Genomic DNA, 25,929 nt, shown 5'->3' with positions numbered 1-25,929 from the left:
ACGGGAGTTTCGGTGGGGAGTACATGTAAATTCGAGATCTGAATTTGTTATGAATTTATGAATCATGATTTTGTTACGTGGGTCCGGGTCTTGGTTTTATTCTTTCAGCGTAAGTTTTACTCTTGGAATACTCGTATCATTTGTTATTTTATTTTTTTATTTGATACATTGTAGTCGGTGATGGTGGTGAAGTAGGTGAAGGTGTCTTGTGTGCCGATTTTTCCTATCGTTACTTAAAAAGTTTCAAGCCAGTTACCAGAATTCGGTACCTGTCTTATCATATGTACCAAATGGACCCGGAGTAGACTAGAATGCAGAAAATCACGGCAATCAGATGATCTAATTGACTGAAACCTTGTTCTTTTAGCTCTTTGTTTTCGGCAACCAATCTAACGGTTAGGATTGTTGGGCCGATGCAATCTATGTAAGGTGTCCCATCCATGATTGTGACTTAAATGGATGGTCTAGATTGTTTATTTGCAAACAAAATGTGTTTTGAAGATGACGAAAATAGTTTCCTATATGCCACTCCAAATATTAGGGAAGTAATATATTTACCCCCTCTTCTTCAACGGGCCACCCCGCTTTAGTGTAATTATGACCCCTCCTTTTTACAATAAAAGGGGTGGCTTTGGGAAGAAAAAAGGGGCGAGTATATCATTTACCATGTTTAATTTTAATAGTGTATGGTGGGGATGCTTTGGTTATTTCATAAAGATGTAGACAAAGACACAGAACCAGTTTAACTTAACTCGATGTAGAAATAAATCAGATTTCCCCTCAAAACGTGGAAGATAAGAGAAAATTATGAATAATTTTTTTAGGAAAATTATTAAAAGTTTGAGGAATGATAAACTGAAGGGCGCCTTGCAAAAACTAGATGCAAGGGCGCTCCCATTGGTCCATTTCAATAAAGTGCATTTATAAATACAAAGAAGTACAATAATGACATAGAAAAAATAAACTCAAGGGAAATGATATCCCCCTCTGACGGATAAAAAGTTAAAAATCCCCACTTTAACGCACAAAGAAAAACGTTAAAGGGGGTGAATTTATCCTGAATAGTGAACCATTCTCACAGAAACCGATAAGGAGGGGGGAGGGATTATCAGTTCCCTACACTTAAATGGGTAATAAATGCATTTTGCTGAGACTGGCGTGAAAAACGTGTTGACTTTGCAAAAATCAACCAATGGGGTGCCCTTGGAGCTGATTTTTGCAAGGGCGCCCTTCATTCTATCATTTCTAAAATTTTTTTTATTTCGACTGAGACAAATCAAAATAGGACGAAAAATAATTTTCAGACATTTTCCCCCTTCTATTCCGGCCCGTTTCCCACTTTCAACGCGGAATCGGAATAAGATGCCCTTTTCATTTCAAAAACGTAAAAGCGGAGACGCGGTTCCCCGTTGATTTACTCTCTCCCCGTTGATTTACTCTCTCGCTCTCTCTCTCTCTCCGATCCTTGTTTTTTCCACTTGTTGAGGAAGGGCGGCAACTCGATCTCTTCGCATCTTTCCCGAACCAGATCGGGATCTAACACCATTCACGCCTTTTAAATACCGGACGATCTCTCTCATCTCTCTCATCCATTCATTTTTTGCGATTTTGTTTTCTTTTTCCTTTTCCCTCCCCGTGGTTTAGACTTTAGAGAGAGAGAGAGAGAGAGAGAGAGAGAGAGAGAGAGAGAGAGAGAGAGAGAGGAGCGAAATGGAGAATTTGATCTCGTTGGTGAATAAATTGCAGAGGGCTTGTACTGCCCTAGGAGACCACGGAGAGGAGAGTACATTGCCGACTCTGTGGGATTCTTTGCCGGCAATTGCCGTTGTCGGAGGACAGGTCTGCTCTTTATCTCTTTCCTCTTTTCACTTTTTCTCAGATCTATGCCGATCTGTTTGTTTTTTCTAAATCATTATCGTAGATCTTTGCTGATTCCTATTTTTCTGATCTTCTATTGAAAATTTTGGTTAATTTCCTCCTTTTTATGCTGATTTCAGCTATGAATTTCGTTATTGTGTTTCCTTTTGTCGATCTTTGTTAGCTACCGTGTAATCTGATTAAATTATCGATAGGTTCATTTTTTTTTCCAAAGCATTATCGTATATCTTTGCTGATTCGGATTTTTCTAATTCTCTATTGAAGATTTTTTGTTAATTTTGGTCCTTTTTGTGTAGATTTCAGTTACATATTTCGTTCTTGTGTCTCCTTTTGTTGATCTTTGTTAGCTACCGTGTGTACTCCGATTAAATTGCCGATCTTTGGATTTCTGTAGCTGTAATTCATTCGATCTTTGCCAAGTTTGAGGTTTTTTTTTTTTTTTTTCTGTAGACTTTTTGTTTCTTCTGTTTGATAGATATTCTGGACCGTGAATATAAATCTCGGAAGATTTTTTCTTTGATCTGCATCTTTTGCTGTCCCTTAAGTGCTTGTGGTGTAAGTAATTCAGTTTTTCCTTTGCTTTGGTGGTTTTTCCATGCTCCTTTAGTCTATTTTTTATAGAAATTCTGAAGAATTCGAGGGAGTAACAAACTGTAGTCACATGCTCTGTTTATATCGTGTTTCTCTGGAAGGTATTTTAAATTTTTAATGGTTTACATTTTTTATGATTAAACTATTTACTACAACTTTGAATTTTTTTTTGTGAAGAATTTTGATGATTGTCAACATGACTTTCCGATTGGACCTGCCTGATCAGATTTTTCCTAGGGGCTGTTTTGATGCAGTGGAAATTTATCTTCGAATTTTTCCATGGAAAATGATTTCTCCCTTGTTGGCTAAATCGGTTTCTCGAGAATAAAATTTTTGCCCTGTTTTATAGGAAACTTGCATTCCTACTTGTTCCTTGATTTCTTACCTTGGATATTTTTTTTGTAACTTTTCCCTACATCTAAACGTTCCCTTAAAAAAACTTGAAATCACATCTGACACTTCTTGTTGTTAATATTTCACAATAGGCAACTCTACCTTCATAATTAGCAAATTTAAATACAAATCCAAATATGGTGCATATATTTGGGATGTGGAACTTCTTGTGCTATGTACTTTGCAGAGGATTCCTCTTTCAGCATTTTGATGATGAATCTTACTATTAATTGACTGATGAAATAAAAACACTGAATTTGGTAATTTTATTATTAGCTTTTCTTCTTGGGGTTGTAGGATTACAAGTTACTTGGTTTGGAGCCATGTTACTTCGGATTGTTTCCGTGTTGTAAACAGTGTGGTTAAAATCTTATGATGCTCTATTATTACCTAAGATGCAAATTGAGTGATGTGGAAATTGATTAAAGAATCATAATTTAATCCTTTTAAGAAATTAGATAGAGTTTCTATGAATTTATGATTCAGTGACTCATGATCTGAATACTCTTATTTTATCCAGGGAATACTACTTATTTAGAAATATGTTTTGTTTCATTGCCTTTCATCTTTAATTTGGTAGTTTTTTACTTTGCTTTCCAGTGGACATTTTGGATTCATATACTCCATAGTTGCTATCATTCACTAGGAGCATGTAAGTGCATTACCAAAATGGAAACTGAAATGCGTGGAAGTGTATGTATGCTGCATGCGAAACACATGGGAAATATTAACAGTAGAATTTGTCTTGTTTTGGAATAAAAGGAGGGATCTGATTCATCCATGTTATACAAGAGACATGCCTATATTTACACTTCTTTTTCTTTGCCCATTTTTCACATTTGATGGCAACACAATCAATGAACATCCAAGAAAGGCAAACTGGGAAAAGTACATGGGATGATAGGCGATTCAGTATTTAATACGTTCTCACCAAGAAACATAGTCAATGATTTCACCAAGATATCTTGACTCTGTGTTTAGTGCATTCGTTTCAACATTAGGAGTTTCTTATATGTTGGTTTATTGATTTTTTTTAACACAATTTGGTAATATTTTGTAGAGCTCAGGAAAATCTTCGGTGTTGGAGAGCATTGTTGGAAAGGACTTCTTACCACGAGGATCTGGTAATTTCTGACATCATTATTTTTGTGTTGCTGTTATCATGAGTTTCCTTTGGACATTGAGCTAATGATGCATGGAACAAAAAATGGACAGGGATTGTTACTCGACGTCCACTGGTCTTGCAACTTCATAAGATTGATGAAGGAAGAGAGTATGCAGAGTTTCTCCACCTCCCACGAAAGAGGTTCACAGACTTTGGTAATTAATTACTGTCAGCATGATAATGTGGTCACTTACCTGTCATTGCTGTACACATTTGTTCTAGAGAATTTTATTTTCTAAATTGTGGTTCTGATTAGTTCTTTCCCCTCTACCCATTTCACTGTATTATAGTGGAGATCATACAGATTGGCCACATTCTTTTGTGATTCCCTCTCTATTTTATTTATAACTACGTGTTTATGCATGTAATTGTTGATAGATATCTTAACGGTAAGATATCTTTTGAGCTTTTTTATAATTAAGTGTTTATGTATTTAATTGTTGATAGATATCTTAACGGTAATCGTAAGATATCCTGTGAGCCTGGATGAAAGCTTTTCTTTACAGGGACATGTTTGCCACATGTTAGAGTGGGATGGTAGGTTTTATTTGAGTTAATATGTATTATTTATGAATACTTAATAAGGTGGTATTCTTTGTTGATTAATTATTAATGGTTTCTAGTGGGTCTAATTAGTCCACCCCAGCTTCTTCTTGGTTATAATTTAGGTGTTTAATGATTTCTTATGGATCATGCTTGTGGGTTATTCTTTTAAAGAAGTTGCTTGGAGGTTTTTGTTATGATAGATGAAACTTGGAAGTTCAATTGAATTTCATGTTATTATTAGATGCATTATTGGCGCTCATCATGCATGTTTCTATGATTCTATCTATGATATTCGGGTACTCATGAAAGCCCAACGTACTGTGTCTGACGCAGCGCGATACCCCGATACTTCACAGAACTTCACGGATACTTCTATTGGTCAAATAGTTATCTTGTTTCCAACATATAACTCTCTATTCGAATTAACTATCATGCTTTTTTACTTATCAATGCCTTATATTTTCAATTATAACTTTGAGTATGCATCCTATAAATGGGCGGCCCAATGCATGAGGCTTTCGCCATTGCGGGGTCTGGGGAGGGCTAAATGTACGCAGCCTTACCCTTGCTTTGCGGAGAGTCAGTTTCTGTAACTCGAACCCGTGATCACCAGGTCACATTGGAGCAACCTTACCGTTGCGCCAAGGCTCGCCCTCATGCATCCTATAAGTGTTTTTTTAAAATTATTATTAATTCCATCTTCTAAGTTAATTCTAGGTAAGTCTTATGATATCTTATTTATAGATGTCTATTGTCTTATCTCGTCGCATGGGATACTCATATCCATGTCCTATATTTTGGAAAAATGCATAGTCTTATGTCTGTTCCTGTGTCATTGTACATATCTAGGCATCATAGGTTTCTATGCACATTTTAAATCTCCGTGTTAATCCATTGCTTCTCTCTCATATTGATAAGTTCTTGCAAGATACGTCCTTCAATTTGGGTAACAAATTAAAGGAAAAAAATATCAAGACATGCAGGCTTGTGTTAAGGTTGTCCCAAAAGCCCGATTAATATTACAACGTGTGCCAAATAAGGGTATGTTTGTCATTTTATAAAAAAATAAAGGTGTTTTTTCATGAAAAGTGATTATTAATGTATAGTTCAAGACACAGAGCAAATGAAGGGCAGATAGAAAAATTGTTTACACAGGTGTGTCTTCCCCGCATCTCTCAGAAATAAAACACAGACTCAACATTTTTTGAGGCATTGTTTTACTGTTTTAGTGAGCTTGCTCTTGTGAAAATTTCTGGACATTGTGGTAAAAACTCTCTTTCTTGCTGGTTGGTACGGTTTGTTTACCTATGCATCAATGATATTAATATAACTGGTAATTTACTATTATATACCATTTTTTAAAACCTTTGTGCCATTATTAAGGTATTTGTTCGATTTGAAATGCCATAAAAGTAGTTATGCTTTCATTTATTTGTGTATTGTTTTCTCCATTTAACACTTATGATTCCATCTCAAATGTTCTATCCATGTAGCTCTGGTGAGGAAGGAGATTTCGGATGAGACTGATCGGGAGACAGGTCGTTCCAAACAAATCTCCACCGTGCCAATTCACCTCAGCATTTATTCTCCCAATGGTGAGATAGGGTTGTGACTTTCTTTTGGGTCTTTATTTCTTCTCTCTACATCTAAAGTTGACTTCATATGGATCATGTGAATTCTATATAATGCACCTGTTTTCACAAATGGCGCAGTTTTCCTATTTATACATGACACTGGGACTGGGGGTGCACTCTCTTGATTTGTTTTGCTTTTGCAAGATTTTGTTTTACTTCCCTGAGATTGGTTTTTTGAACAAGGAACAACATCGGCATAGTCTAATGGTTTTTTGGACAAGGAAAAACATTAGCATAGTCGAAGGCCAAAATATTCTTTGTCTTTGAAATTACTTATTTTTTTACCTATATAGTTTTAATTTTGAGATCTTGTAGGATGAGAAAACCACTTGACTCTGATCTTACACGGCCACTTGCGCACTCAGCCACTCTTTTTTAAAGCTTGTTGATGTTTTCCTTGACCGTTTTCAAGTTGGTGGTATCTTAACATTGATCTAAGATGCTTGAAAACTTCAAAACATGCAAGATATCGCACACTTCCAATAACTTTAAGATTTGATTGAGTAGCTATAAACTTGGTTACTTGACTTGTCTCAATTGAGATTTGTCTTATAGCTGTATTTTTAACGAAAGGTGCTGGAAATGTAAGAGGAACTTGATTGTTTTTTTTTTTTGTTTTGTTTTTTTTGCAATTTTTAGTTAAAAAGTGAAATGGAGCCATTTTTGGAGTCTGCTTCAGTGTTGTAATGCTTATTGAGGGCCAACTCACGGAATACTGAAGTGATGCTTATCATTTTAGGCTACTTCCCTCTGGTGCTTTTCATTTGTGGAGTGCCTTGTTCTGCATGCTTTTTGGCATTTTGTATTATGATTAATGTTTTATAGACTCTTAGTTCCTACATAAATTTTGATTGTTTTTTATTCCCCAGCTCTGCCATGCGATCCATCGATGCTTGTGATAACCTATGAATCTTTGTTTTTTAATTATTATTTTAGTTAATTAGAATTGGCTTGTGATTTTTGTTGTTGTGAATCTTTGTTTTTTAATAATTATTATTTAGGTGTATAGAATTGGCTTGTGAATTTTGTGACATTTATTGAATGTTTGTTAGCTTTTTTGAACTTACAAATATTGAATGAATGTTTTATGCTAATTTGTCTCTCTTTCATTCCGATTTATCTTAAGCATCATTTTTGGTTTTTAGCTTAACCCGACACTCTTTTACTTCATTGATCTTCCAACATGCTTTCACTTCATTGAAGTTACGATGATATCTTAATATACTTTCACTTGTTCTTATTCATTGAAACATTTTCAAAGCAAAAACTCGAGAAACTTGCTTTGCTTGATTGCAAGTGCTTGACTGGGTCTCATATCTATTCAGATTCAAGTCATCACTGAGTCATAGTTGATTTTCAAGTTTTAGAATTTTTTTACAGTGAGTATGATAAATATAAGGCAGCTGCTGAATATGATATCTTAATATACTTTTGGCTTATTATTATTTTTTTTTGAATGTTACTTTTTGCTTATTCTTATAACTTGAAACTTATTCAGACCAAACACTTTTTTGAAAAACTCACTTTGCTCGATTGCAAGTACTCAACTGGGTCACATGTCAACTCGGATTCAAGCCATCACCAGGTCATAGTTGATTTTCAAGATTTAAAATATTTTTTTTCAGCGATTGATAAATATGAGGCAGCTGCTTACTGTTCTAGTTTTCTCAATACGTGTGCATATATGTCTATAGGACTCCATACTTGTCCAATTTGTCTCACACCACATCCATTTCTGTGATATACTTCCAATTTAATAGGATTTTTGTGAACTTAGCGTTCAGATACTATATTATTTGTATCCCCGTTTGGTTATGAGAACAAATGCCTTAGATTCTTTTACTCACTGATTTTGTTTGTTGCTATTATTTTTTCTGGAACTAGCTTTACTCATTGATTTCGTTTTTTGCTATTATTCTTTATCTGAAACTACGGATCATGTTGGTTTCTAGTTTTCTGGATTGAGAAGCGTTTGACACTTCCTGGAAGCAAGCAGTTTGTGTCACTGTCACAGTGCTGTGCACCAAATATGGGACACATGACTCTCGGGCCCTTTCTGTTGGTAGAGGGTCACACACTCTTCTATTGCATCCCCATCTATTTGAGACTTGTCCATTGAAACCATTCAGAAGACACATTTTTTCATGAAGGACTGGGTTATCTGAATGGAAAATAATGCCATTTAAGAACTCAATTTAAATTAACATTTAAGACCTCAAAATGACCTTTATGCTCTATTTATGGTCATTGTGTTCTGATTTTATACATAAAAGGTGTGTTGACTTTCTGTGTATTTGTGTTTGTCAAGACTCAGGCCAGTATGTAGTAAACTAAAATAGGACTTGCCTGCTTTGGTATTTAAATTTTTTCTTTTCTGGTTAGTTTTCTTTTTCCCTTTTTTTTTTTGGCTTTTTTCTGATGCTTTGAACCGTGACAGTTGTAAACTTGACGATGATTGATCTTCCTGGACTTACAAAGGTTGCTGTTGGTAAGTTATATGCCTTTGCTTGGCTTGATATTCTAATATGTTTATTGGTTTTATTTTCCCATATTTGTATTTTATGCAATGCGGACTAATTAACTGGGGCTTTTTAGAGGGTCAACCTGACAGCATTGTGGCAGACATTGAAAACATGGTTCGCTCATTCATTGAAAAGGTGATTCCTTTCCCCAAGTCATACAAGTTAATTTCTGATGATATGGATCTTATTACAGAATAAATAGATAATCTGAAATTTTGACTTTGATGATTCTTGTAAATTCTGTAATTAATTAAACATATTTCAAATCTTTTGTGCCTAGATGGGAGAATGAAAATATTAACAATTGGATGCTGTTTTGTTGGTGGATTTTTTTCTCTTTATCTTGCAGCCCAATTGTATAATTCTAGCAATTTCACCTGCCAATCAAGATCTTGCTACCTCTGATGCGATTAAGATCTCTCGGGAAGTTGACCCTAAAGGTAAGCTTTCATAGACCGCCAAAAAGGATTTCTAGTATATGGCTATAGGTTCCTTGATGACTTGATGTAGCTTTGTGATGGACAAAAGGTGTTTTTTTCAGCAAGTAACAAAAAAAAACCAGGTCCAGATTAGATAGGATTTTCTACAATGCCAATGGTAGCTGTGTTTTAGCAACTATTTTGATTTATCTTTTGAGTATGAATAATGCCTTTGATATTGATATTGGATGGTGGTTTTTGTAGACACAGTGAAACTTTCCAGCCTGAGATTTGTTTTAAGAATGGGTCAATCTTTGCAGTATGCACCTATTGTAATTTTTCAATCATTTAATAAATATTTGTGGTATTGCTAAAATAAAAATATTTTGGTAGGTTTGTCAATAGGTCCGGCCTGAATTAGGCATGTTGATAGTAAGAGTCTGATTTGATTCAGAGGAGCTGGACATGTTCTTAGAAACTCCTAAAACTAAAAATCCTGATCTTTGTAATTTTCTAGGAGGGATCTGTATTAGCAAGAAAGCATGATCTCCTCTAATTTATCATAGCCCCTTGGTTTTTGCAAATACACCACTCTCTAATCAGTATCAATTGGATCCATAAGTCCAGCTTACACTTTCAGTTTAAATTGGTTAGGATCCAATCAGTAGTATTTGGATCTGACTCGGATCCAGATTCGGAAGTCGATCTGACTCGGATCCAGATTCGGAAGTCCTAATTGGATCATGACCTGAGCTTACCTTGTTTCAGCCCGAACCCCTCAGGATAGCTTCCCTAATTTCTGGTAGAGGCTAGATATAGTAAGTTAATTTGACATAATGAAAGTGATGAAAGCTCTAAGCCAACAATCATCATTTGGTCATTGTTTCTTTTTTATCTGTGCAGTGGTTGAACAAATAGTTTGCTTTGCTTTCAGGATTTAATATTCGGTCTGTGTTCAGTGAAATTTGGAGAAAGATAAAAAACACAGTGAAATGGCTAAGGTCAAAATGTCCTTGCGACTTGAAACGCCTCCAAACACCGTTTAGTTACATCAACACTACAATGGAAATGTGCCACCCACAATGAGCTCTCTTTCCATGCCTTAGACTTGAAATCTTCCGTTTCTTTAGCTGATCTTAGTTTGGTCTGAAATGTTGAGGAATCACTTGAAAGGGTTGTAAATCTCAACATGGCCTCTTGCCTTTGGTCCTTGCTCTTACATCTTTCTCCACCTCATAGCCGTAGCCACTTTTGTCAATTTTGGTACCCAGGAAATGCTTTTATATTCTAAACATATGGTTATGAACCCTTTTGTCATAAAAAAACATAGAGATTGGAACTTTGTAGTTCCTGTGAGGTTCTTGTTGATTCGATAGTGTGCTTGGAATATGGTTATTATTCTGTAATTTTCACTCTTCAAACAGTGTCCCTTATTAATGTCATTCTTCGTTATTTTCAGGAGAGAGAACATTTGGTGTGTTGACAAAGATTGATCTTATGGATAAGGGGACTGACGCAGTTGACGTAAGTTGACACAGCATTCGTTAAATTAGTATTGAAATATTATTGGTTACATTATTCTCAGGTAAGGGGAAAAATTAGTCTGCCCTTTGGGCTAAAAAAGTTTAGCTCTTTTTTTTTTTTCCTTTATACTTTTTCATGTTCGTCTATATATGATACTTGGCTCTTCTTATTCTTGTGTATGCCACTCACAACTTTCCCTTTAAGATCTATTATCAACACTGATCCATATTTTTTAAATGCTCCAGTTATTACCACAAATGAATAATATATTCATCAATTCTACTATCAAAATGAGATTTGAGATTTTTTTTTTTTGAAATTGCAAATTATTGATCGAGACAAAAATCTAGGGCCATGGTGACCCAGAACAGCAAAGGAGATTACAAAGATTGGGAAAGATTCATTCCCATAAAGAGTTCCACACAAATGTTCTTTATTTGTGCTTTGGGTATTGTGAGGGTGGGTTTTCTTCTACCAGACACCTTATATTTCCCTCTTTTGCTTCGTTTCAGTAGAAAATAATTTCCAGACATCAAATATGATATGAGGAACTCAATACAAGAGCTTGAAGTGTAACTCATATAGCTATAGTAATATATCAATCAGTGTCTTGTCTGTTCCCAAGCGGTGGTACATTTGCTTACTCAAGGCCATCCTTCCAGCAGATTTAGAGAGGCATGCTGCAGCTGGTGTCTAATAATCTAGAGGAAAAGGTGAAGCTTTCATGCAAAATTACGGAAAGAGGGACAGTAATCCCTGACTCTAGCCGAACTCGGCAGCTTGAGTTTGTAACCCAAGCGGGGGCATTAAGGTAAATGGGACAACCAGTTTGACTCGACGGGTAGGGTACGTAGTCAGGTCATTACTGACTCGTCTGTTCCAAGTCGCGAGTCGAGTCACATGACTCGGGTGAAGGCTTGAGCCATGTGTTCTCATAGAGAGGAGGATACTACGTCAGGCTGGCTTCACAGAGCAGCGTTCACCTCCCACTCTTGCGGTGGAAGGATAACAAGTTGGTGCTGCTGGTGCCCTAACTCAGCCCTGAGAGCCAATCCTGGTTAGACCATCACCTTTTGAAACTATTCAAAAAAAAAAAACACAGAAGTAATCCCTGATTCTTTCTTCATGTCCATTTATTTCCTTCGCTGCTTGATTCTCCCATATAACTTCCTCATTGCATGAAAGAAGCAAAGTTTGTGCACCTTATTGAGGAAGCCCTTGGTTGCATTGAGGGCTGCCTGATGACTTTTTGCCATTTTCTTCGTGAGGCCAGTGTCGCGGGGAATGCTTTGGCTCGTGATGGAGTTGCTAGGGCCAATCTAGAGTTGTCAGTCCGTTTTTGGATTGTGGTAATCTAGCTGTTTTGTTTTGTTCTTCCTTGTGTTTGTGACCAGCTCATTCATTCTTTTTCTTTTTGCTTCTCTCTTTCTTAGTAAAAGCTTCTTTTCCATTAAAAAGAAAAAGAAAACGAAGCAAAAGAGAAAAGGAAAAGGCTTCTATGCTCCTTCTAGTGCAACATCTTTTAAAATTTTACTATGGGACCATGTCATGCTTTGCCGGGAAAATTAGTTATGAAAGATAAAAATTTTGTCCGGATTTTGAAATTTTGAATATCTTTGCACTAGTAGGCTAGGTATATGCATATCTAGTACCATGGTTGTGTGAATATCATCTCATCAATAGGCAGGCTGACCACAATGAGGCGCTTCTATCCCTATGTAATACGATTCTTTTGTTTGCTTGATGCACCTATAGCTGACCACTTATATCTTCATGTAATTCAAAGAAACATACAGATAATTTTGGGATTTGCAATTTACTTTTGATGAATGCACTACATTTAACACCCATTCAAAAAAAAAAAAAATGCACTACATTTAACTGCCATTATATGGATTCTTTTAGATATTGGAAGGAAAATCATACCGGCTGCAGTATCCATGGATTGGTGTGGTTAATCGTTCTCAAGCTGACATTAACAAAAGTGTTGACATGATTGCTGCTCGGCGTAGAGAGCGGGAGTATTTTGCAAGTACCCCAGAGTACAAGCATCTTGCTCATAGGATGGGTTCTGAACATCTGGGAAAGATGATGTCAAAGGTTTAATACATAATATTTTCCTCTACACATTTAATATTATATTTTGCATGCAGAGGATCAAGTTAGATAACTTGTGAACGATCTCAAATGTAACGGTTATGATTTTTTGCAGCATTTGGAAACTGTAATTAAATCCCGTATCCCCGGCATTCAGTCCCTCATCAATAAAAGTATTATTGAAATTGAAGCAGAATTGAACCGTCTTGGGAAGCCTATTGCTTCAGATGCTGGAGTAAGTCTTTTTAAAGGTTTTGACAAGTTCTGTAGTGCATTTAGAGATTGTTGACTGACGTTTAGTTGGATTTGGCTCGAAAAAGGATCTTTTATACCTCAAAAATTAATTAGCATTGCTTAGTTTGACTCTTCAAATGATATTCCCTCTCTGTATTTCAACCCATCTGGAATATATTCTGTACGAATAATTCAATATTCTAAACTTGGGTGTCTCGAATTTAAGAATTAAAGAAGAACCAATTGTGTGTTTAGTTAAGCAGATTCAATAATTTTATCTACCTGGATTGTTATTGTAACAATGTACTTATCTAATCATTTTTTTTAAAGATATCGTACTTATCTAAATCATTTACTGCGTGAAAATCAATTCTGTCGTTTAATTTAAATTATCTTCTCTCTAGTTTGATGTATGCAGATTCAACAATTTTATCTACCTGGATTATTGTTGTAATAATGTATAAACACTATCCAGCTGAAGGCCATCATACTTATCTAATCAGTTAAAATGAATTCTCTTGGTTAATTTAAGTTATCTTCTGCACAGTTTGATGTATATCAACCCTGTCCAAGGTTTTAAATTTCGACCGAAATTCGAGTTTGATGTATATCAACCCTGGCCAAGGTTTTAAATTTCGACCGAAATTCGAAATTTTGGGTTTTGGTTGAGACCAAAACTGAAATTAGGTGAAGTGAAACGTTACAAGATCAAAATTTCGGGTCAAAATTTAAGGAAGATCTCCAAAAAATCAGGTTTTTATTCATTATTTAATATTATCCCGAAATTTCAGCTGAAATTACCCAAATTTAGGTAATTTTGCCAAAATTTTGTACGGGATAAAATATAACTTTTTTTTAATTATTATTTCGATAGATTTCGTCCGAAATTTTGAAATTTCGGTTTCGTTGAGGGCCGAAATGCATTCCGAAACCGAAATTTAAAACCTTGACCCTGTCTACGTTGAAGAGCAAAATCTCTTGTGACCCGATTCACTTGGTTGTGGCGTCACTATATCTGAACTAGGAAATATCCTTAAAAATAGCTCCACTTCTAACAATAACATATTCTTTGAGTATATGATTTCATCAAATCTTATTTTTTACCTTTTTTTATAACCATGTAAGGCAAAACATGTATCCTATTTTGGATATTTGACAAGGCTCGGCCTGGTGCCCTTTCAGGAGGGGGGGGGGGGGGGGGGTCAATAATGCTAAATGGTTAATTTTCATTCTTCTCCCTGTTCCTGAAACATACTTTGGCACTTAGTTCTCTGACATGCATATACTAGTTGTCTTTTGTTTTCTTTTTCTATTCTTTTGGAGATTCAGAACTCTTGTATTCCTTCCTGTTCCAGCAAAGTTTCATCTTTTTTGCTTAATTCTTTGATTCAGAACTCTTGACCAATTGTAGTGCTTCTATTATATTTCAAATTTGTGTTTACTGCTGGAAGAGTTTATGATGGACTACTATTAATGCGCAGGGAAAATTGTACATGATCATGGAGATTTGTCGGATTTTCGATCAAATATACAAAGAGCATCTTGATGGCGTGTATGTTTCATATCAACAATCTCCTTTTTCAATTATTCGTGTTGACTTTTTTCAGAACCTTCTGAGATTCATTTGTATCATAGACTTCTTTGCCCATGCATGGCTATGTGACAAGCTTTAATTACATCTAGATTTCTCTATTAATGTAAGTTGCTACCTGCATGCACATTTTAGCATTTTTTATGAGGTCCTTTAGCATGAAAAAAATAGCTTTCCATTTACGACTTACGAGTGTAAATTGCTGTTTTTTTTCTTCCAAAATCATAATCTCCAAAAGGTTCAATTTTTTGTGAATAATCTTTGAATGCTATTTCATCTTTAAAATGCACTAATTTTGTAACGACCCAGATTTTTACTGCACGGATCGCTACGGGCAACAAAACATATTTATTCCTGTCATTATATAGCGGTAGGTTAAAGTACATCCTGAATTTACAAAAATCCCAAGTATGACATATTTAAAACCTTTTTACATATGAGGAGATTGACTAGGTTCATCATTTTCATATTTTCTCAAGTTGCTTTCACACTTCTCATAACTAAGGTTTATCATTGACAAATACTCCTGCATCCAAATTTTCAAATCTTGGTGGGAAAAAGTGGGTTAGGAGAGCAAAGTATATAGAAGCTTCGACAAGTAGCTGAAATCAATAATAATAAATAGTACTATAAAAATATGCAGTATTTTGTATAGAACATAATGTGAATTTAAAACTAATACTAATAGGACTTTTTTATAGAAACAATTTAACTAGATAGTAAAACAAACCATTTAAAGCCCAATAGTTTCCAACTGTTTATATTTCTGAAGTTTCCTGTAACGATCCGCCTCACCCTCGTATTGTCCGCTTTGGACTTGGCCTGCTTTCGCTTTGGGTAAGTCGATGGCTCAGAGGTACAAACACGTCACACGAGAGAGACTATCGTACATTAACCTCTTCCAATAGTTTCCAACTGTTTATATTTCTGAAGTTTCCTGTAACGATCCGTTCAAACTTTTCGTGCATATGAAATCCAACATTTCATTTCATTTTCCAGAATGAAACACATTTCATCATTTTGAAACAAATATGATTTGATATTTTCCAAATGTAAACAATGAATATTTGAAGTAAAACGGATAAGAAATATATGAATAAAACAACATATAATCATATCCCTATCACTTTCATTGAGAAAAGATACTAGTCGAGTCTAGCTATCACCGTCTTATCAAACCTGAGAAGTGGGAATTTGAAGATGCTTGACCTTGAAGATGACAACGATCAGGGAGAAGTGATTCTCCTAGTCTTTTCCTTCTTCTCCCTCTCTTCCTCTCTTTTCTTTCTCTTCCTTCCTTTTCTCTTCCTGGCTGCTCTATTTATAGGAAAAATTGAGGGGAATAGTAACATGTGAATAGTTTTTATGCATAATAACTGTTATTTTTACCGGGTATTACAAATTTCTATTAATTGTTGTTATTCCTTCTTTTTTTTAATGTGTTTGTGTGCACGCTAATATGCATCTTCCTTCCTTTTGACTTTGATTCTTTACGACAATATCCTCGTGTTGATTATATCCTCAACTTTTGGATGTTTGGACTCGGTTGGGTGTGTGTAATATGGTTGGCAGGCCAGTTGTTCCCTTGTTATTTATTATTACTATTATTATTATTATTATTATTATTATTATTATTATTATTTGGTGTTATTGAGTAAGATGTTATGACGCATTTCGTTTACTTTTTGCAGGCGTCCTGGTGGTGATAAGATATACAATGTTTTTGATAATCAGCTTCCTGCAGCTTTGAAAAGGTTGCAATTTGACAAGCATCTTTCCATGGAGAATGTACGAAAGCTAATTACCGAAGCAGATGGGTACCAGCCTCATTTGATTGCCCCTGAACAAGGATATCGCCGTCTCATTGAATCTTCTTTAGTTACGATTAGGGGCCCTGCTGAGGCTGCTGTTGATGCGGTATGCAATAAAATTTCAGACATATTTACTCTTGTAGGACATGTTTGACTCATACATTTCTTGAGTGGGATTTTTACTCTTCTAGGACATGTTTGACATTTGCGTTGGTGACTAATGGCTTTTAATATTTCTTGATTTTTCAATCCATGTCTTCTCTTAGTTTATTGTGTCTACATATTTTACCTATGTATGGTGGGATGTTGGTTCACTAGTTTAGGCATGGAAAAATTCACAAACAAAAATAGGCCACACATCGTACGAGCAAGTGACATGGAAAGAAAATTTCTTGCTGCAAGTTAAGATTTTGTAAAACTAAATTGTCGAGGAATTCTAGCTGGGAGATATTATCTTAAGATTCTTCTAAAGCGTGATTAGCTCCATAAAATCTTTATGTTTAATTATCTGAGAGCCTCTACTAAACTAGGAAGCTTAAGCGATCAACTTCTTAAGATCTTTTAGTTTGAGACTGTTTACCAAAATTAGGAAGCTTAATTAAGGATTCTTAAGACTTTTAAGTGCTTTTACTCAACTACGAAGCTTAAGCAATAAGTTATCTAGGATCGTGCTTAAGAGCTGTTTCCTAGGAACTTTGTTCCTCAATCTTGAAGTGATTTCTTGATCGCCTGTTGGTGTGATGGCCCTTGAAACTATCACCTCTATCTTCTCCAAAGTCTAAACCACTGAATTCTCTACTTGCTCAAAAATTGAAATTTTCTTTAATTTTTTTAATTTTTCAGTTGCAAACTTCAAATTTTATTAAACAGTTTTGCTAAAAGCACTTAGGTGATCAATACAGTTCGATATTATCTGAGATGTAACAGTTGGATGGATTCAATCTCAATCATTGAATTTTTAAATTGGGTTGATCTTAAGATCCAACAGTTTGATCAATTAGATTTCAATTCGGATCATCAAGATTAACTCTAACTGAGATTTTTTAGATATATTAAAGGGTTATATCTGAGTTATTTTTATAATGTGCGTGAAAAATCAATCTCGACCATATTCTTGGACAATTTCCCATAAGGATTGAATTGAACATTCTCTATTAATGCTACTTCATATTTGGTATTGGAGCAACAAGGATTAATATTGGATATTAGTTCCACAAGAACCGGTTAGTAATTCCACCTTCACTATTGGTCCTGCATCAATCCGAGTATCATAGGCTATCAGACTCAGTACAACAACTTCTAATTGCCAACAATATAGCGTCTTCGGGGCTCAAAGAAAGTGATGATCCATTTGAGGTTGCTCAAGACAATCACTTGGGATGGGCATATCCTCATGGGCATGGTTTTTGTTGTTGACAAGGGGCCCTTATGCGGTTCTTTTGAAATGGAAAGCACCCTTGATATGCTCTTGGAAGATAAGGTTGATTGCAATTGGATTCACTCCACAGTGAGGGGAGGTGTGCATGTCAGGCTTAAAAATCAAGGACAAAATCTTAATCTTTTCCTCTTATATTTGGTCATTCCAAAATATTGAACTAAGCATAATCGACATCAAAATCACCCAATTCATATAGTATCTCAGTGGAAAATTTTGATTTCATTTTTCTATTATAGACTTGTAGTATGATACTATGATATGTTTGTAAAAATTCTCTCTTTATGTTATACCTTCTAAAGATCAAATTTGATTTTTTTTTCCGAAGATGATGTTGTTTCATAAGGATTTAATCCATTAGAAATCTCTTAACACAGTTTTCTAATTTTCTTTTTTCCTTTTCATAAAGTTGAGTTTTATGATGCCTCACCCATTGGTGGTTTGTTCTTAGTACTTCTTTGCACTCAATGAAAGCTTATTCTTTGTGTCTGCGATGAATATTTTGTTTCTCTAGACAAATCTGCTCTCCTGGTGGCATGCATATATATATATATATATATATATATATATATGCATGCCAAGTCAAAATATTCATCGCAGACATGCACAGATAAGCTAAGTCAAAATATATGCATGCCAAGTAAATTTTTGGGCCCCCCATGGTTTGTGGCAGCCATGCACAGATAAGCTATCTGTGCAGCTGCACACTAACCATTTCCTCATATATATATATATATATATATATATATATATATATATATATATATATATATAGAGAGAGAGAGAGAGAGAGAGAGAGAGAGAGAGAGAGAGAGAGAGAGAGAGAGAATAAGGACTTACTTTGTTTACTCTATTTTGCTTGTTAATTCAATTGCTTGAGTCGATTATTTTTTTTATTTGATAAATTGTTGCCTTTTCTTTTAACTTGTGGAAATTACGTCTGTGCATGTACCATTATCATCAGCACTCATTTTTTTAGGAACATAAATTTCATTATGCACTAGAAACCTGTTGTCCTTTTCAAGTTGTTAACTTTCCCTTTCATGGTTCCAGGTTCACTCTTTATTGAAGGAGCTGGTTCACAAGGCTGTTAGTGAAACTGTAGTAGGTTTCCTTCCTTGATATATTTTACCTTTTATATTTACTCTTACTGTGGGAATGTTAGACTGGTTTCTGACTATTTCTATCTCACAATGTTAGTGGCACTACTTAGAGATGCAAAGCTTGGGTTTGTTGGAATTGACCCAATGCCTCTCTGCTTTGTCTCCATTAGAAACAGAAATTTTACCTGCATTTTGCAACTTTTGAAGTCACTATAGTAAGCAGAAAACAAACACATACTTACTAAGGAAAACATTGTATCTGCAACTCATTTACCAATTGTTGGAAGGTATTCAGTGATTTTGATTGTTGCAAGATGGGGTAAATAATCATTTTGCGATGAAGTGGGAAACATGTCTTTGCGACTCATTTACCATTTGTTGAAAGGTATTCGGTTATTTTGATTGTTGCAAGGTGGGGTAAATAATCATTTTGGGACGAAGTGTTTTGGAGAGAAAGAACGCTAGATGTCATTATTCACATTGGCGGTTACAATTCACAGAAATGTTATTGAAATGCCCCAATTCCAATCACAGAATCCAAGGACTAAACCTAGTTTTTGAAATAATGGAAAACCTGCCGTATACAAGAAAAGAATGACTTACATTCAACATCAACATTGTCCAGGCATTCAATGATGCAAATAACACAGCCCAGTGACCCCAATGGATTTTTCCTACTTATATCAGAATAAAGAATAAAGGTGAGCTGCAAAAAGTGGGCCCAAGGAGGAAACTGGGAGAAACTGATGACACCATCATGATACCACACTGCATCAATATTTGAGGGAGGAGAGGAGTGGGGGATGTCCACTTCACCACCTGTGCCCCACTACCTTTACCCCTCTACTCATGGTAATGAAAACAATTAATTTAAATACAAGTTAATTTTTTTTTAAAAAAACTGGAAATAATTTTTAGCTGCAAGTTAATTGAAAGCAGTTTCTCTTGTATAATACTTTAAATATATGGTCTTGGCGGCCTGAACCCGTGACCTAACCAACCTAAAATTTTAAATCAAAAGGAATTATTGTGGTTTTCCAAAATAAAAATAAAAATGAGGGTTTTGGATGGCTTTGAGAATTGCCGAAATGAGCAGTTATAAGCAGGAAAATCACAGAAACTGTTTTTTACTAGTAAAATCGCAGAAACTGTTATTATTTCTATTTGGTTAGTATTGACATGGAAATAGGGGAAATTGAGTATAGGTGGCTTACGGTTTGCTTGTGACTACAGGGTTTCAAGCTTAAAAGGGTTGAGCCTCTAGCTTCATTTGATGGTGCTCTGGACCCAACTTCGAGATCATAGGTTCAATCCCAACTCACGGAGGAAAAAATCATTAGTAAAAAAATCTGGGAAATTGCTTCCTGACATTAATGGGAAATACTCGAAGTAAAACCGCAAACCCATTGGAAATAAATAGTTGATCAGAGTCAAGTATAGTTTATGAAAAGTTTATTGTTTATGGGGATTGGGTTAGATCAGTAGGTTTTTTGGTCACTTTCAGAGGTCCAAAAGCAGTGCTTTTACTAGAATTCTATTTTTCTTTGTTTATGGTAATGGCTAATCAAGGATCAGCACATAGTAGAAGTGGTTGGATCAGCTTTATCAATAAGGGGAGCAGGAGTTATGTATTAGTAAGCCCGGATGCTTAATCATTTGCCGCCCCATATCCCCCGATCTGCTTCGTAGCTCCGATCACGGGTATTGTTTGCAGTTCCCCGGACGGCATGAATGTGGGTGGGCGGAAAACCTAGCATACCCTTCTTCTAATAGTAGGCAGCTACACTTGTAAGACGTGGGTGTTAACCGGCGGGATAATAGTAGGGGAATTCATAATAGTAGGGGTTGATCAATTTAAAAGAATGTGATGTATTCTTTCTTTAGCTGTATCTATGCACCTTTATTTATTTCCCCCTTTCTCTTTAATGTATCTTGACTGAGTGAATTGTAGAATAAATATTTTTGTATGCTTTTTGTATAGGAGCTAAAGCAATATCCCACTCTGAGAGTGGAGGTTGGAAATGCAGCTGTTGACTCGTTGGACAGAATGCGGGAAGAAAGCAAGAAAGCAACTCTTAAGCTAGTAGATATGGAGTCCAGTTATCTGACTGTTGATTTCTTTAGGAAACTTCCACAAGATATTGAAAAGGGAGGAAATCCAACACATTCAATTTTTGATAGATACAATGATTCATACCTCAGGCGAATAGGTAAATTTTGTTTTTGGAGTTTCTTCTTTGTATGATAATAATGAATATCTGCAACATTTGATGAGCATTACCAATTTGAATCCATATTTTCGGCAAAATCCCCCAAATCTTGATGTTAAACCTGAAAGATTATAGTATATCATTAAAAAAAAACCTCAAAGATTAGAGTATCTTGTTGGAATGGAAAACATGTGGACCATAGTAAATGCAATATTGAAAGTATGCATTACATTGTCATGATCATACAACATGTATGCTGTGTATCTCTATCGGGTTGTGAGTCAAAGTTAAGTTTCCCTGCTACAACTATTATTAGTGTATACACACTGATTGAAAAATATGCTCTAAAGAAAGCCGAATTGTTGCCCTAGTGTCAGGCATCTTATATAAACAATACTTGCATGATTACTGGAGGACCTGGCCATTTCTGCATGACTTCACCATGAAACTGGCCGTAATAGGTATCCATCTACATGATTCATGCCGCTAATTACTCCTTGGCAACTCTTTATCCATTTATACCTATGAAGCATGTGCATGCATGATGCTACTTGTGAGGGGCTAACTGAGTTAATAATTTTTGGAGTTAGAGAATATGCCCCATTGTTTTCTGTTAAGAGTATAAAAGATTTAATAACACCTCCAAAAGCTTCTGGAGTAACTGGTAGTTTCACATGGTATCAGAGCCAAAGGTCTTGAATTCGAACCTCCCTAATAGCAAAAATGCACATCCAATGGCCAAACCCAAAAGAAGGGCCACATGTGCCACGTGTAGGTCAGCCCTAAAAAAGAGGGGGCCACATGTGAGGGGGAGTGAGTAACCGGCAGTTTCACATTTTCAAATGCACTTATGGACCATACAATTCACAGTTTTGAATCTGGATGTTTTACTTGCTATTGAATGTTTTTCAATTATTCGCTATTGCATTTACACGTCTTTCTACTTGTAGTAAGTATCTTGCTCACACAGTTTTGAAGTTTGCCTTACCAGCTATCTTCGATGATATATTATCTACTAAGTGACATTTATTCTTGTGAACACTATTTGATCTACTGTTTGTCATTTTTTTTTGAAATGGTTACTGTATGACATTATTTACACTTTATTTTCTGTTAATTAAAAATGAACAGGAACTACTGTTTTATCATATGTCAATATGGTTTGTGGAAGCTTGAGGAACTCCATTCCGAAGTCTATTGTTTATTGTCAAGTGCGTGAAGCCAAACGCTCCCTACTTGACCATTTCTTTGCGGAGTTGGGTAAAAGAGATGTAAGTTTTTCTCTCTTATCTCTTTCGTAGAAGAAGTCCGCTGACATGAATATAATCCATATTGCAATGAACTTTAACGATCAAATTTGCTTCAATGCTTACTTATGAAATTCGTAAATGAGCAAACTGCCTTGTGATAATAAACGTGAAATCATATTTTTTGTATGCTAGTGTTAGTAGTATTTATAAAATAAAATAGATTATTTAAAGAGATCTAGAAGTGTCAAACTAAATCCATGTATTTTCGGAATCCGACACGTGTTTGATTTGCCCCATTCAGAAGATTCCATTTGCCATAGAACTGAGATTGTTCATAGGGTCACAATTCACTTATAAATCTGTCACATAAATCACTTTCAACTATGCAGAAATTCATATCGAAATCTAACCATACGTACTCAAACTTTAGCACAAGGCAAATAACACTCCAACAAGATTCTAAACCCCATGAAGTGCTGATTTTCAGATCCTTGGGTTTTCTTAATCAAATCTCGCAAGGAAAGGATGAAACAGTCCACAAAATCAGATCTGATTGTACTAAGCAATTCAATAAAACTACCTGAATATGGGAAATAAAATTATGATTTCCTTAACCTACATTGCACGGTGAGGAATCAGGAGCCCACAAAGGTGGCTGATTTTCCTAATGATATTAGGGTTTCCTCAACCAACTCTCACAAAGGGAGTGAGGAACTGCTCTAGGAATGGTCACTGTGGAAAGTTAACCACATGAAATTCAGATCCAGGCTCCCAGGTCTGGATTAAAATCACACATACCCAGGATTTCAAAATCAGCTCCAGAGCTTGATGGATGAGATCTTTTTTTTAAGGCATGTGCACAAATTAGAATCCTTCAAACCCTACTATGGTGTATATGCTACTCTCCACACAGTGGACTGCCTAGGGATTAATTATCGGAAACCTCCTTTTTTGTAGCATTACATGAAACCTTATTTGTCCAAACCAAGCAAACTAGGGTGATAGATCTGAGACTCAATGTTTGAGTTTTGAAGTAAGTGTTGAGAAGTTACTTCCAAACATTTTTCCTAAGCTTTGGTGATATGCATATTGTGTATGTCTGTTATATTATAATTTTGGCAGCATGGTGATGTGTTGGTTGTATATAAAAAGTGACGCATATCTTCTATATGTACAAAGGAACTAGGGTCCTCTTGTTATGGTATAAGAGTCAGCCAAGATGTATTTTCTTGACCTAAGAGTTCTGATGTCATAGATTGCCCAGCTCTTTGCTGCTACAGTATATTTTTCGTATTTCCTCTTCTTTGGTCTTTCAATGCCAATAATTATACCCAATTCCATTCTTTTGATAATGGGAAGTTATCATCTATTTCCTGCTTTACTTGAAAGATAAACACGGATACTGCCGCCGAGTCTAAATGGCAAACAGGTTGGTGTCTTTGTTAAAATGACAATCGTAGCTCTGAATCAACATCAGCTCATAAGACGTGCTATTTTGTTATTCTAGAACGGCTGAGGCTTAAAGACAAAGGATCGAGTACTCGGTATTCATCTTTCTAAAAATGTTCAAAATCCCTTTTGGAAAATAACTGGACGTCACGGACAATTTTGGTCACCTCATTGATTTGACCTTTTTTTATCTTCAGTGTCTGAACTAGAGTAGGCAATGGTTATATTCAAAGGGTGTAGGGCCTTGAAAGTTCGAACTTTTGCAAGGTAGACAAGGTTGATTCTAGATACTAGATTTGGAGAATTACTTCCCACGCTATACACCTTTAAATCTTATTCTAGACACGGGAAATTAATGAAACAATTAAGTGTAATTACGACGAGGCAATGTTTCTTTTTCCTCCTCATTGCTTAATTTTACATTGATAGTGAGAACAGATATGTATTTAAGGAATCGTGTGTGTTGCAAATGCAATTTTGGAATCTTTAAAAGTTTTGGGTTTTTGAAAGCTGATTTATCTGAGAAAAGTTGTTTGACCCTTTGTGAAACTCTGTCTCTCTGCAGCCAAAGCAATTGTCTTCAATGTTGGACGAGGATCCTGCTGTGATGGAGCGTAGGGGTGCTCTTGCCAAGAGGCTAGAGCTGTACAGAAGTGCCCAAGCAGAGATTGACGCTGTTGCATGGGCTAAGTAGAGTGAGCAGCCTTTCTTTTTTCTACTGGGAACTCAAGTGTGATTCTTTCATTCATGTCTACTCATTGAGGGAGATTACTATATAGGATGTATATGAACACAGGTGAGGGGAAGAGGAGAAAATGTGGAGAGTGATACTTCCCACCATTTTTCATCTCCTCATGCCCACCGTTAACACGAAAAGATTTCATATTGGCTTGTATTAATTGCTTTTATTTTCTATCAGTCGAATTTTTACAGACGTACACCATATAATTCCTCATATCAACGCCTCAGAAGGGATGCCAAAGTTATTAGTTTAGTGTTGAAGTGATAATAGTTGATAGCCTTGTTGAAATATTGGCCGACTCAAATGATGGTGGAGAGGATGGTAGTCCTCGTTTAGGCCATGTTTGGATAGCAAGTAAAATATTTCTGACTGAATTTTTTTGTGGATTTTTTTTTCTTTCCATGATTTTAGAGGAAAAGGATATGATAATGGTTAATTTAGAGGGATATTATCTTAAATTGTAGATCCCTAAAAATTGAATAGGATCTGTTCAAGTTTTTGTTTTTTTTTTTTTTTGTGTAAAAACAAGTTGGAAATTTTAGAAATATTTTTCCTTTCCTAACTTTTCTAGAAAACTCCTGCTACGTTGAGAAAAAAACTAAGTGCTGATATTTTGTAGTCCTATATCTTACGAATGGGAGGGTCTGTTAGGACTTAGGAGTTAGGACCTTATGGCTTGATCTATAGGTTTAGATTTCACATGCATTTCCCCATGTGGGACCCAGAATTTGATCGTTAAGTTTGATCTTTGGACGTTAGTGTGTGCCTATCCATGGCCTTCTAAACTTCATTAGAACTATGAAATCCAACATTAGGTTTTTTTTTCGGACAAATTAGATTTTTTAAGAACTGGCCAGCAAATTGTTGGTCATATCTTGTTGAACTTTCCATACCTTATCTTGAAACATGCACTATAAGCCATTACTCTGATACCAGTTGCTTCCATCCCACAATTTTCAAGCACATAAAAGAAAGAATATTTAATACACGTTCTTGGTGGTTTAAAATGGACGACGCAGTATAAAACCTCTACAAACATCATATGGAGAAGATTTTTTGGGCACATCCTATCTATGTCAGGGCCCAACAAATGGATGGTTTAGATCTCGCAAACGATGTGGGCCCTATTGTATTTTTCGGCTGCACGTGCATGCATGACTGTTCACCCTATAAATTCTCCTCAATACCATAGGCTCTGATCACTTGCCTTCTTGAGAAAGGAAAGGAGAAGAAAGCAAGCCAAATTTTCCCGTGATTGGACATGATTTGACATTTTCCGATGTTCACTTGTTTTCTCGGGAAAGCATAATTACACAGGTGGAAAATATAAATAAT

The 25,929-nt window shown here is 35.6% G+C and overlaps 1 protein-coding gene across 1 annotated transcript; it reads left to right on the top strand.

The window, feature by feature from the left end:
* Positions 1-1,399: 1,399 nt before the first annotated feature.
* Positions 1,400-24,786, top strand: LOC143862481 (dynamin-related protein 5A). The gene is made up of 16 exons (XM_077373531.1): positions 1,400-1,839; positions 3,923-3,986; positions 4,078-4,182; positions 6,067-6,168; positions 8,645-8,695; positions 8,803-8,864; positions 9,079-9,169; positions 10,608-10,672; positions 12,578-12,772; positions 12,885-13,004; positions 14,485-14,555; positions 16,286-16,511; positions 18,894-18,944; positions 20,925-21,153; positions 22,285-22,424; positions 24,418-24,786. The coding sequence occupies exons 1-16, from the start codon at positions 1,711-1,713 to the stop codon at positions 24,544-24,546; spliced, it is 1,830 nt and encodes a 609-aa protein (XP_077229646.1). The 5' UTR covers positions 1,400-1,710; the 3' UTR covers positions 24,547-24,786.
* Positions 24,787-25,929: the final 1,143 nt, after the last annotated feature.

Source organism: Tasmannia lanceolata, unplaced genomic scaffold, assembly GCF_043159265.1.
Source record: "Tasmannia lanceolata isolate RefF3 unplaced genomic scaffold, GAP_Taslan_0.1 ptg000037l, whole genome shotgun sequence".
Lineage (NCBI taxonomy): Eukaryota > Viridiplantae > Streptophyta > Magnoliopsida > Canellales > Winteraceae > Tasmannia > Tasmannia lanceolata.
The sequence above is the reverse complement of the archived record's forward strand: the minus strand, read 5'-3'. Positions and strand labels throughout refer to the sequence as shown.

Excerpts from the sequence above, each read along its gene's own strand:
- LOC143862481 (XM_077373531.1), top strand. The coding sequence starts at position 1,711 with ATGGAGAATTTGATCTCGTTGGTGAATAAATTGCAGAGGGCTTGTACT. Across the intron at positions 9,170-10,607 it reads TCGGGAAGTTGACCCTAAAG|GAGAGAGAACATTTGGTGTG; the intron begins GTAAGCTTTCAT and ends CGTTATTTTCAG. Across the intron at positions 12,773-12,884 it reads TGGGAAAGATGATGTCAAAG|CATTTGGAAACTGTAATTAA; the intron begins GTTTAATACATA and ends GATTTTTTGCAG.